Here is a 13,689-nt window from a genome sequence, read left to right on the forward strand (position 1 = left end):
CCAAGTCACCACCTAGTATGCCACAGCAACCACCTAGCAACACCATAGTAACCATCTCTAAACTCCATAGCAGCCACCTTAAATACCCAAGCAACCATCCAAGTCACCACCTAGTATGCCACAGCAACCACCTAGCAACACCATAGTGACCACCCACAAACTTCATAGCAGCCACCTTAAATACCTCAGCAACCATCCAAGTCACCACCTAGTATGCCACAGCAACCACCTAGCAACACCATAGTAACCACCTACAAACTTCATAGCAGCCACCTTAAATACCTCAGCAACCATCCAAGTCACCACCTAGTATGCCACAGCAACCACCTAGCAACACCATAGTAACCACCTACAAACTTCATAGCAGCCACCTTAAATACCTCAGCAACCATCCAAGTCACCACCTAGTATGCCACAGCAACCACCTAGCAACACCATAGTAACCACCTACAAACTTCATAGCAGCCACCTTAAATACCTCAGCAACCATCCAAGTCACCACCTAGTATGCCACAGCAACCACCTAGCAACACCATAGTAACCACCTACAAACTTCATAGCAGCCACCTTAAATACCTCAGCAACCATCCAAGTCACCACCTAGTATGCCACAGCAACCACCTAGCAACACCATAGTAACCACCTACAAACTTCATAGCAGCCACCTTAAATACCTCAGCAACCATCCAAGTCACCACCTAGTATGCCACAGCAACCACCTAGCAACACCATAGTAACCACCTACAAACTTCATAGCAGCCACCTTAAATACCTCAGCAACCATCCAAGTCACCACAGCAACCACCTAGCAACACCATAGTAACCACCTACAAACTTCATAGCAGCCACCTTAAATACCTCAGCAACCATCCAAGTCACCACCTAGTATGCAGTTGCAGACACCTTCATCACTACACACCCATCTAAGACACTGGCTTGTGAGGCCGCACGGAAACAAGGGGTCAAGGCAGCTAGCTGCCTTCAGTTCGGGACACAGCCGAGTGGGGCGCATGCGCAGTGCGCGTCTCCCCTGGCCGTTTGAAACTATGGCGGCAGACAGTTCGTCAGTAACAGAGCAGTGGATACGAGGACAACTCAGCCTTCAGCACAGCTGCCTGGGTAAACCCCTCTTCATCACACCTAAATAAACCACCTGACTGTTATTTTAACAGATTCTGAAGACATTTGAGCTCAATCCAGGTAGATAGCTAGCTAGCCCTTAGCGAGCAGGTAAACAACAGCACAGCTAGCTATTACTTCTTCATTGATTATCTATCGATTATTGGGTTTCTGTTGAAAATCACAGCTGATGTGAGATCTCTGAGCCTCCCTGGATCCTACGAAACCGGGAAGATCGGTCATCTGGGGATTTCTCTCAAGAACTTTGTCCGTCTGAAAAGCCTGGACCTCTCTCACAACCTGCTGGACTCTGTTCAGGTGAGACACAGGTGAAGGTGCTCGGTATTGGATCGAATTGTGATCAATTACGTGCGTTGTGGATATGATCAATTCATAACTAGTCCATATTAGTGTAGATTAGGGCTGCAGTGGTGTACTGTGGTATGAGAATCGATGGTTCTCCATCAATACCACCTGCTTGATGCTGCTATAGGAGGAACATGTGAATCCCACCTGTTTGTAATTATTTTTGTGTTTTTTTTAAATAATTGATTCTTTATAATCAGTATTGCTTAATAATAAAATAATCAATAGCTGGAAATCAAATATATAGTTCAAAGCAGCCCACATGAGCACACCTTGATGCTCCCTCCACCATGCTTCACAGCTGGGCTGAGGTTTTGGTGATTTAAGTAGCTAGTTTCAAGCTTGAATTATAGTAAAGCCATCGTTCAACCAGACAAATACCCTGCTTTCATTTCTGTAAGGGTCAGCTAATAATAATTTATAATAATATTAATATTACTACTACTACTACTACTACTAATAATAATAATAATAATAATAAGAAGAAGAAAAAGACCAACAATAACAACAGGTGAATTGTGCCACAGCAACCACCTAGCAACTACCAATCAACTCCATAGCAGCAACCTTAAATACCCAAGCATCCAAGTCACCACCTAGAATGCCACTACAACCACCTAGCAACATTATAGCCCCAAATGACTTGCTTTGCTGTTCCTTTAGGGTTCCAGGTGGTCACTATGCAATTGCTCGGTGGTTGCCGAGTGGTTGCAATCCGGTTGCTGTGGTAAACCAGGTGGTTACTGTAAAGCTGCTAGTTGGTTTCTATCCTGTTCCAAGTGGTTGTGATCCTGATCCTTGCAATTGCTGAAGCCGTTTACGTGGTTTCTTTTCTACCACTACTACTACTACTACTACTACTACTACTACTACTACTAATAATAATAATAATATATATAGAAGAAGACCAACAATAACAACAGGACGAATTGTGAAATACAGTATGCTAGGGCTGGGCGATATGGTAAAAATACTACATTTACTTTACATTTACAGCGGTGGGCCAATGTAGTGTTAGGAGTCTTGCCCAAGGACTCTTATTGGTGTAGCACAGCATATACACCCAGACCAGGAATCGAACCCCAGTCTCCCACATGGTGTGGTAGCTCACTGGCAGGTTATCTGTTGCGCCACCTCAACCACGATACTATATCACGATATTTAAAGACTTTTTTGCGATGCATGATATTTTGATGTTTATCGCAGACTAAAAACATCAGTAGCCTCAGATTCTTATGAACTACTATTCAGATCCTCTCCTGAACTGAATACAGTGATTTCTACTCAACATAACATCTACTGCTCTTCATCTAATGAACCCAGTCTAATTACACTGTTAGTAATGAAACCTGCAGCTGATCAGTGTTTATTAAGCACTGTGTGTTTATGATCAGTGATTATTATCACTCCCCAGTATACCCTGATATTTCCGGAGACACTTAATGTACAGTGAACATCTCATACCGTTGCAACCCTACTGTCCGAAGTATAAAAATATGACGATTATTTGAACATAAATTTTTAGAGCCTGCTAGCAGCAGACAGTGGTGAGTTCTGTCTGGGAGTCCTGGCTGACAGAAGTGGAACTCTACACCGTTCATGCTGTTGGTGCCCTTTTTTCACCCCTACCATCTGTGTGATGATCCTCGGCATAAATCCAGTGTTGGTGAGCCTGTGCTGTGCTGATCCACTGCAGCCTCAGCTTTCTGGTCTCGGCTGAAAGAAGCTGCTGTTGTAGCTCATCCTCCTCACAGTTATGAGCTCCTGTAGCCTTTCGACTACTGTGGTCAGCTTCGTCCAGTCTGACCCTTCTTGGTTGACCTTCAGTCAGTGCTTGAAGACACCACCTCGATTCCAGGACAGAAAATAAGTCAAGATGCTTGTCTTCAGTACGTTTCGAAGGACGGTGGGTCCCGTTTTGGCTTTGTAGGCCAGCTCCTGGGTTTTACATACAACCACTGACCATTAGTGTTGGACACAGGTGGAATTTGGCCTCCACACACATTGACAGGGTCAGAAAGATCAGAATAACTGGTCATCCACAACCTAAATTTTATCTTAATTTATTAGTTTGTTTATTTTACATTGAACGAATGACGATTTGGTTAAATTTCTCTCTCTCGTTTGTTTGAAACCTGCAGGGGCTCATCCATCTAAAGCTGCTGGAGAAGCTGAATCTGTACTACAACAGAATATCGTCTCTGGAAGACGTCCTGGCTCTGCGCAGGCTTCAGAATTTGAAGGAGCTCGACCTGAGGCTGAATCCTGTCGTACAGAAACATCCACACTACCGCCTGTACTTAGTCCATGCCATCGCCAAGCTGCGGAAACTTGGTACCTACACCGCTATTACTACTATCCTGTGTGTTTCATTAGCAGCCAGTGCGGCTCATTTCTGCCCTCTCCAATGCCTCCGTTGCAGACGACTGTGCTGTGAGAGACCGAGAGAGGAAAGCAGCCCTGATGCACTTCTCTGTGGAGTCGGCGCTGGAGCCTGGTCGGAGGGAGAGGCTCATCGCTGAGGAGAAGAGGGACAGGTGACACAGATCTGGGTTTCTGGACCCAAACATGAGCTGTAGAGCTTAGTGGTGGCTCAGCGGTTAGAGCACTAGGCTATTGATGACGGGGTTGTAGGTTCGATACACTGTGGGGGGCCTTTAAGCAATGACCATATCTTTCTCTGCTCCCCGCCCTGGGTACCGCAGTGATGGCTGCCCACCGCTCCGGCACATGTGCTCACTGTCAATGTGCGTAGAGGCCAAATTCCACCTGTGTCCAACGCTAATGGTCAGCGGTTGTCTCGGTCTTGTTTGGGAGCAGGACAGCGGACAGAATTTAGACTTTCTAATTAATTATTTAATTATAATAATGGCTATTTTTTTTTACAGGAGCAGTGATCCCAGGATTGCCTCGGTGAACAAGATGATAATGACAAAGCTGTCTCTTCGAGAGGGTAACGAGGAAGCGGCTCTAAAGCACAGATTCAACACAGACGGGGCCGTGGAGGCGCAAGCAGGTGCTCCTCTTCCTCTGGCTGAGAAGAATTTACCAGGTAGGCCAACAAACATCACTGGATGTTCCTCAATCCTATAATTTAGGAATAAATCAGCCACATCTCATTACTGAAGTATAAGCCTAGGATGTGGTAAGATAGAAGGTAGGTAGGTACACATACCTCATACGGTAGCACTGTTTGTTAATCACGCTGTCGCATCTGTAAGGAAAGATAGGTCAACCCTTTGGGATTACCTGCTTTTCATTGGTTCCTTATAATAGGTGTTCTAAGCTACAATTATACACAAACACAGTCTAGGTAAACTAATAACACACACACAGCACAGTCTTCTACTAAGCACATTGAGTAAACATCCACAGTGCAGGCTAGAAAAAGTAAGTGAACCCTTAGGAAATACCTGGATTCTTGCATTGATTACTAATGAAATGAGGTCTGATCGTTATCTAAGCCACAGTTATAGACAACCACAATCTAAAATCTAACTAAACTAATAACACCCACACATCATGTCTTCGACTGAGCACATTGAGTAAACGTCCACAGTGCAGGCTAGAAAAAGTAAGTGAACCTCTTTATTAATGAAGTTGTTTCAGTCAAGCAGATGAGATATGATGTGTGGGCTTCATTAAAAAACAAAAAAAACACCCACTTTATAGCCCATCTAGATGTTCCACCAACCCTTATCAAAAATGTTCTATGGGCAAATTAGACAAAAGTGGAACTTCTTGGCACAAATGCACAACACTATGTTTGGAAGAGGGGAAAAAAAGAACACTGTACACTAAAACCTCATCCCAGCTGTAAAGCATGGTGGAGGAAGCATCATTGGTGTGCTCATGTGGGCTGCTTTGCTGTCCCAGGGCCTGGAGGACTGGCAATCATTGAGGGAACGATGAATTCAAAGGTGTATCAAAACATTTTACCGGAAAACGGTCGAACGGCAGCAGTCCATGACCTTAAGCTGGAGAGAGGTTGGGTATTGCAACAAGACGATGACTCAGAGCACACTCAAACCCGCTAAAGACTGGTTAAAAATGGTTACACAGTTCTTGCAAGCGTGATCCTGCCCGCTTCGCTAGAGTTACGTAGTGCTGTAGCAGAGCAATAAGCCTAAAGTAGCATGGGCAGATATGGGCACCGTTCTCCCTTTTCCAGCCTGTGGAGCATCAGCATGATAAATATCATTAGTTAATAGCCTCAAGCTAAAGCATTTGTCATGATGCAGTGATACAATACTTGGAGATTCAGTTTGATATAGTGTAATACAATAGGCAGCACAGTCTTACACTGTGTTATAGTACCATTTCTGGAGTGTCTGAAGGACGTGAAGGTCCATCTCTTCCAAGAGTACTTGGAGGGAGAGTGTAGAGTGTAGAGGATTGTGTCTCCAGACTGACTTCTGTATTTAGTAGAGTCTAAGATTAGAGGATCTTCTGGATTCTAGTCTTTATAAACTAGATAAGGGTCTTTTCTGATTGACTTTGAACCTCTGCTGTAAGTCTATCTGTAGTAGAGCGTCTGCTGAATGCCTTCAGTGTAGATGTATGTGACCCAGGTACGTCACTGTTTTGTGTTATGTCCCCTTTTCTTTCAGAAATTCCCTCTGAAATTATACATTTAATCAATACATGTGATTCCGATGTGTCTTCTACGCAAGATCAGGTATCTATTGTTATTTCCTGTCAGTTAAATTTTTTTTTTTTTTTTAAAGTTACAATTAATTAAAAATTGAAAAAAGTCTGTTTCACATTCTGTATTTGCTCACTCTTTATTTTCAGGAGTGTAAAGCAAGTTTTGGGAAAGCTTACATTAGAAATGGTAAGTCCCGTCTATAACCAGAACATAAGGGGTTTTAGTCCCCTAATCCCCTAATTGTTCTAACCCCTGTCTCTCAGCAGTGAGAGGGTTTCTACAGTAGAAGCTCCAGATCTCATCAGATCAGATAAAGCAGCTGAACCAGTAAAAAATCCAGTAAAAAGGAGAATCAAGAGCTTCTCATTCTGAAGAAAGAAAGTAGTGAGATCTTGTCGGTGAGCTAGTCTGAAGAACAGAGCTCGGCTCCTCCAGGTTTCTCCTGGACGCCCCCCAGTCCAGCCTGCACAGCGTGGAGGATGTGTTCAGCTCCATCAGCAGCAGCAGCAGCAGCAGCAGCTCACCTGATTTACCATCATTAAGCCCTGATTTACCACCAAACCAGGTGTTGATCTGAGGAGAACTCTCAATAATACTAGACTACATGAGAGAGGAGAACTTTGGAGATGTTCTAATGATGAACACAGTGATGGAGAACCAGCACCTCCACTTTTATTAGTGTTTGTTTTGATATAAACACTTACTGACCAGATCAGCAGCGTTTCAGTCTAATTTTCACAGGGACTGGGACTTTTGGATAGTAGTGTATGGTTCTGTATGTCCACAAGTGGGCGATGTTTCTCTTCTTCAGCCGTTGGTACAAACTGTTCCTTTCAGAGTTGCCCAACACCAGTTCCGGGAGACGTGACTGCCACGGTTTCAGAGCTACACAGTCCACAGCTTTAGAGTCTTCCAGCACTCAGATTTACTCCATTAAATTCTTCTCCAATTTCCTGAAGAAATAAACATTTTTAATGTTTTCTACACTGTTACCTTACCCTGGCTACGTCTTGCTTCTCTGCAGAGTCCCAAGCCCAGAGCACTGTTCGCAGACGGCCCTCTCTGAAGACATCTGATGCCCCCAGAGTCACCTTCGTTGATCACTCTGTAATAAGACACAGTCCCGAACATCTATGGCCAGAACCAGTAACAAACCCCTCCGTTCCCAGCAGAATTCAGGCAGAGAGCAACTTCACGCCACATCCCAGCACCAAAAGAGCTGTTTTGCGAGGTATTGTGTGCTGTGAATGCGCTGTTATGGGGTGTCCAAACCTCTATGATTTTTTTAATCATCATTTATAAAGTGAAATTCATAGAAATACAAGAGTTCCCTCCTTCCACACCTCCCATAAGGGAGATCAGACCTGTCTTCAGTCTTATTCTGACGGTCGCCCACTCATCCAGTTCGACCTGCTGAAAGACTGACCACTGGGGTCTCATCTATCTGCGTCAAACCAGCTGTCACCCACCAGTCCCACCACCAGGCTTCCCCACCACCCATTCTAGACCAGCGGCACACACTCCTACCGCTGCTACCTGCCTAATGACCATGGTCAAACCTAAATGGACTCCACTATTAATATCACCACTGTTACCCATCATTACTCTCATTACTCTGACCATCACTGGCATGATTATATATTATTATTATTATATTATATACTACACCCGGATTATTATATTATGATTATGAATATGTTTAGGTAGTTTGGTGGCTTTTATCAATAATTAATAAATGGTTCTGATCAGAGGAGGACGGGTCGGGTCCTCCCTTGTGAGTCTTGGTTCCTCCCGAGGTTTCTTCCTCCAGCTCTGAAGGAGTTTCTCCTTGCCACTGTGGTCTTTGGCTGCTCACTGGGGGTCTTAGGTTTTCATGCCGTCTTGTGTTGTTGATTTCCTGGCTTTTTATTAACTACTAAATCTGTAAAGCTGCTTTGAGACAACACCAGTTATAAAAAGCTATACAAATAAATTGAATTTGATGATTTGATAGATGCTGTACTTTAGCATCAGCTGTGATGTAAGATCAACCTGCTACCATGATGACATTTTACGACTGTTGGAGACGTCTTTACTCATCTTGAGGTCTGATCTTGGGCAGAACTTACTAGGACAGTCTGATCTGGTCATGTTGGTCAGCTGTTTTACTTGTAAATGATTTTGTGGCTGATTTCTAACTGTTCTGAGATCTATTTAACCCCCTTCCCAGACTCCTCTGCATCTCCACCCTTCTTTCTGAAGGCCTCAGAGAGCTCTCTGGATCTGGCCATGATGGTGATCTTCTTCACCCCTCACTTCAAAAACCATCAAGATCAGACCAGACTAAATGTCTGAGGTTTAAATCAGACGGACTCCTCCAGAATGATCCTCTCCAACCATGTTCTGATCATCTGCAGCTGAGCTTCTGCAGCTGGTTCTGATTCTACACATTTGAGAGATTGGGGGGAGGGGTACATTTTCCCCACAATTTCCCATAATTTTCTCACAGAAAATCATTTTTTTATTAATTCTATTTTATAAATGATGATTAAAGACGTGTCTCTCTTTCTCGTTTCTCTCTCAATCTCTCGGTATCGATCCCATGAAGATCACATCTCCAGATGTTCAGATATGCTTAAAAAGACGAAGCTGTTCATGGGTGTCCTAACTTTTTCACATCACATGTTGGTTACTTGATGATAAATAACGTTCTAAACATTTTTTTTTAAGGAGGCGATCAGCGAGCTCCAGTGGTAAAAGATTTCCCAGAGGGTGAACGAAACCCAGTTTTGCACCCACCCAGAGTAACGTACAGGAACTCGGATGATGCCGGGCGCTCACGGAGGCCCTCACTTAAACCTGAGGGCGTAGGAAGACCCTGTAAGGTAGGTGGATTTGCTGACTGAAGAGCTCAGTCGGACCTGTTAAATACAAAATGAGGAAGCATGCTTTGCTGCGTCGGTCATAAATGTGGCTACTCACCTCCTACAGCAGTTATGCGGGAAAACCCCGTCCCTGTGGCGTATATTCAAACAAAGCCAAGGCAGATGTTTGAAAGCACTTTATGGTGGATACTGGAGGGTGGGATACTAGCTTGCGAATGCAGAAGTGCTAGATTGCTAATATGACTGTTGGGAACCTTTGACCTAGCCTTGGTTTTCATCCCCTGGTCAGCCATATATACATTAATGGTAATATGTAGCAAAATAGATCACATACTAAATGATCGTGAATGATATTTAATCAGATTTTCTTAAATGGTCGATGCAAATGACAGTCTGTCGTTTTTATTTATAATATTATATATATTATAAATAAATTATATATATTATTCTAGTATAAATCTAATTTTATTGAATAAACCTCCCAAAAACGTTTTTCAAAAAATATAAACCTCACTGTTCAAGTGCACTGTTCCAAGTTATTAGGCACGACAGATTTTCAACATTTTATTTGTTGTAAAGAACAGAAAATGCTGCAAATTTCAACAAATTAAGAGTCACATTTACTGAAATCAAAAGCTATTTTAATAAATAAATAAATAAACCCATCTAAACAGGCCATAGTTCCATGTAGTCCCAGTAACATAGGACCCCATAGGATCTTAGAGGTCACCTTCACAATTCCTGCATCTATCAAACTTGAGTTTTTAGAGAGTTTCTGCTTAAACCTCTTTGCCAGGTGTCAGAATAGCCTCCCAGAGCTGCACTTTTGATGTGAACTTCCTCCTTCCCTCATGGATCTTCTGCTTGAAGATATTCCAAAGGTTCTCAATGGGGTTTAGGTCAGGAGAGCCATTGTGTTTTACCTTAAAAAGGCTTTTGCTAGTGGGCGGGGTTTATGTAAATGTTGGGGGTGTGGTGTAACGAGTCAAGACTGTGATGTAACAGTTTAGGGGGTTTGGGAATTGGCCTGTTTTTCCGCTCTGGTTTGGAACAGCAGTGTTTGAGGGTCACAGTTTGGCTTCGCTATGCATCTCCTCATCCTGTGAGAAGACACACACAGTTTAATATCCTGGCTTGTAAATGAGGAATAGGTAGTTTGCTGTTGACAAAACCACAACCCCTCGCTTGCTTTGAATAAACTACATTAATTAGGTTGGTGTTTAAAGTCTTCTCTAGTGTGGTGTTTATGTGAGGGATTTGTTCTCAGGGAGCCTATAAGAAACCGATGGAGCTGCTTCTTAGCCTGGTGGAGGAGTACTGGTCTGGGAGGAAGAAGAATCACAACACTAAACACTTCTTCAGTAAGTAGCCAACGAGGCTAATGTAGCTAACGACGGAGATGTTTAATGGTCTCTTATCGACTTGCTTCTGTATGACCCCGTTGTACACCATATGTCCAAATATTTGTGGACACCCCTTCTAATGAATGCATATTCAGCTTTACTTAAAGCTGCACCCATTGATGACACAGATGTGCAAATGCACACACACAGCTTGTCTAGTCCCTGTAGAGAAGAAGTACTGCCAATAGAATAGGACTATCTGGAGCAGATAAACATGATGAACCTCTATTGGCACCATGCTGCCTAATGCCAGGCGTGGGCTAGAGGGGTATAAAGCCCCCCAGCATTGAGGAGCTGTGGAGCAGTGAAAGAGCTGTGTTCTCTGGAATGATGGTGGAGCTCCATGTAATACGTTTGGGATGATGAGGTGGAGTGATGATCATCCTCATCTGACATCCTGACCTCACTAACTAGCGCTCTTGCCGCTGAATGCAATCAAATCCTCACAGCAATGCTCCTCCTCCAAAATCTAGTAGAAAGCCGTTTTTTGTCTCTGGACAGTAGAGACAGTTACTCCAACAAAAGCAGGGTCGACTCTTTAAATGCCCTTGATTTCAAAGTAACCGTGAATGAGCAGGTGTCCCAATACTTTTGTCCGTAGCATAGCAGTATAGTACAATGGACATGCTTTGGCAGATTGACTATATTTTTTATATATAAAGGGGAACTTTATACTTATTGACACTTACTGTCGCTCCACCTGTGCAGTGCATGCTGTCCGGATCCTCTGCATGATGGAGCAGGAGGTTGTGAGCGGGGAGGAGGAGATGAACTCTCTGAGGGAGCGGATCCAAATAATGAACAGCCAGGTGGAGCTCCAGGACCGACGACATCAGTCAGAGATTCAGAGTCTCTCAGAGCAGCTGCAGCGAGCAAACGGCTCCATCGTAAGTCGCAGTCCAAGGTTTGAGTTATTCAGAGCGAATCAGACTGAAGCTTGAGTGGCCCTCTTGTAAACCAGCTGCTTTTGGAGATTACAAACATCAAGACTGCAGTTTTACAATAGAAGGTCAAAACTTTCTTAACTTTCAATGGAAGTAAATGTGGAATAATTGTAAGTAATTCATCATGATGTTTTTTTAATATCATAAATCTATACATATAAGTTTTGTTAAGTTTCTCCCAGTTTGATACCACCAGTCAACCCACCTGGCCGTAGCTCCCTCTAGCACTAGCCATGCTTACGACACTAGGAGGGTAAGACCTCTACTCTAATATATGCCACTTTACGAACTGCTGCTGTTTCGGCATCGCAGGACTGCGGCCGCGCTCTGAGGAAAGCGTTGGGTCCCCAGTTCTGCTGCACCAGGCCAGCATCTCTTTGAGAGTGATGAAGGGAGAGAGCGCCACCCATGCCACCAGGCGTGGCCAGTAGCGCACTCTCTGAATCCGGCAGCTGTTGACTCTGGATTCAAACCTAATGTATTATTAAATAGAATTTAAATTATTATACATTTTTTTTATATTATATATATATATATATAAAATTAAGAACTTATTATTTTGTATCTGTATTATTTTTTTATCAACCCCAATTATATGGCCCATTCGAAGCGGGCACGGCCAATTGAGTTCTCTCAGAATCCGGTAACATGGTTCGGAATTCGAACCTGTGACCTCAGGACCATAGTGGTAGTGCATTAGACTGCTGAGCCGCTCTGGTCCCCACCATTGATCATGACATTATACCTAGGCTGTGTGTAAAGAGCACTGATAGTTTGCAAATTATGGAAAAAAGAAAAATGAAGATGCAATGTTTTGTTCTAATTGTATAATAATAATTAAATATAAATGTAATATTCAGAAATGTTTTGTATATACTTTATTGCCAAAATAATTTAAAAAATAATTAAATATTTTTATTATAAATGGTAATAAAAATACAAAAAATCCACACACTTTTATTTATATATATATATGGGATGCTCCTTGGACTTTCCCATTGTACTGTTGTGATGGTTGATCCAATTGAATCCAATTTGGAGTCCCATATATATATATATATATATATATATATATATAATGACACATCTTTAAATGTCCTTCAACAACCCAAGAATCACCAAGACACAGACCTGCCATGAACTGGAGGCTCCTAGCAGCTGCTGGAACACATTTGGAGTAATAAATGTGTGTGTACGTGGGGGTGTGTGAGTTTAGTTAGATTACCTCCGTCTCTCAGTGCTGATCACATGAAGATCAGATGTTCAGATTGTATAAATATACAGCCGTTTTATTTGATTCATATGTTTATTTTACAGCAGCATCTTGATGAGCAGCTGAGGAGTGTATTGGAGGAAAACGTGTCCTTACAGAAGCAGCTGATCAGACTGGAGCAGAAACTCCTCTCTGAGCAGCTGAGGGAGATGTCCAGCTCTGCAGACGGAGGTCAGCTCACCTGTTTACCTGTGAACACATCACTGAAAAGCTGACTGAACTGTGTGTGTGAGTGCGTGCGAGTGAATGAGCGTGAATGCGAGTGTCCGAGTGTGAGTGGGTGTGTGTGTGTGTGTATAAAGGTGTATACAGTATGGGGGGTTCTGCACAGTTAATCAGTAAAGGTGTGTTCTGTCAGGTGAATAGGGGACGGCAACGGAGCCGAAGGTTAAGACGACACCCACAGCCTCACCCACCCAACCTGTCAGATGCTTGGAGTCACTTGGGATATGAATACATTTTTTATACACAGTAATTTCATACTGTAGGTTCACATATTATAAACCATACACCAGTAAGTGTTTCTATGCATTTAGTTCTATATTTCATATATTCCAGAAACAAGAAGTTAATAAAGCCTACATTTGGTGGTGTTTTCTTTGTACAGTAAATTTTTAGCAAGTTATCTGCTATTGGATTTGATCATGAGAACTGTATTTTAGATTGTTATTTATTCTGGATATTAATATTATTAGAACTTCATACTGGATATTAATGTTTTTAAAGCTTCATACTGGATATTAATATTATTAGAGCTTCATACTGGATATTAATGATAGAACTTTATTCTGGATATTAATGCTATTAGAGCTTCATACTGGATATTAATGTTATTAGAGCTTCAGACTGGATATTAATGTTATTAGAACTTTATTCTGGATATTAATGATATTAGAGCTTCATACTGGATATTAATGGTATTAAAGCTTCATACCGGATATTAATGGTATTAAAGCTTCATACTGGATATTAATGGTATTAAAGATTCATACTGGGTATTAATGTTATTAAAGCTTCATACTGGATATTAATGTTATTAGAGCTTCATACTGGATATTAATGATAGAACTTT

At 42.4% G+C, this 13,689-nt stretch overlaps 1 protein-coding gene across 1 annotated transcript; it reads left to right on the forward strand.

Annotated features, from left to right (window-relative positions):
- The first annotated feature begins 1,010 nt into the window (after positions 1-1,010).
- On the forward strand, positions 1,011-13,189 carry cep72 (centrosomal protein 72). The gene is made up of 11 exons (XM_072659707.1): positions 1,011-1,119; positions 1,307-1,437; positions 3,627-3,819; positions 3,908-4,022; positions 4,374-4,537; positions 7,158-7,364; positions 8,843-8,997; positions 10,265-10,358; positions 11,109-11,287; positions 12,662-12,788; positions 12,976-13,189. The coding sequence occupies exons 1-11, from the start codon at positions 1,011-1,013 to the stop codon at positions 12,981-12,983; spliced, it is 1,482 nt and encodes a 493-aa protein (XP_072515808.1). The 3' UTR covers positions 12,984-13,189.
- The last annotated feature ends 500 nt before the right edge of the window (positions 13,190-13,689 follow it).

This window comes from Salminus brasiliensis, chromosome 1 (genome assembly GCF_030463535.1).
Source record: "Salminus brasiliensis chromosome 1, fSalBra1.hap2, whole genome shotgun sequence".
Taxonomy (NCBI): Eukaryota; Metazoa; Chordata; class Actinopteri; order Characiformes; family Bryconidae; genus Salminus; species Salminus brasiliensis.

What these genes read in the sequence shown, in the direction of transcription:
- cep72 (XM_072659707.1), top strand. Translation starts at nt 1,011, where the DNA reads ATGCGCAGTGCGCGTCTCCCCTGGCCGTTTGAAACTATGGCGGCAGAC. An exon ending in ACCTGCTGGACTCTGTTCAG is followed by an intron (nt 1,438 to 3,626) that starts GTGAGACACAGG and finishes TGAAACCTGCAG; the next exon opens with GGGCTCATCCATCTAAAGCT. An exon ending in CAACACTAAACACTTCTTCA is followed by an intron (nt 10,359 to 11,108) that starts GTAAGTAGCCAA and finishes CCACCTGTGCAG; the next exon opens with TGCATGCTGTCCGGATCCTC.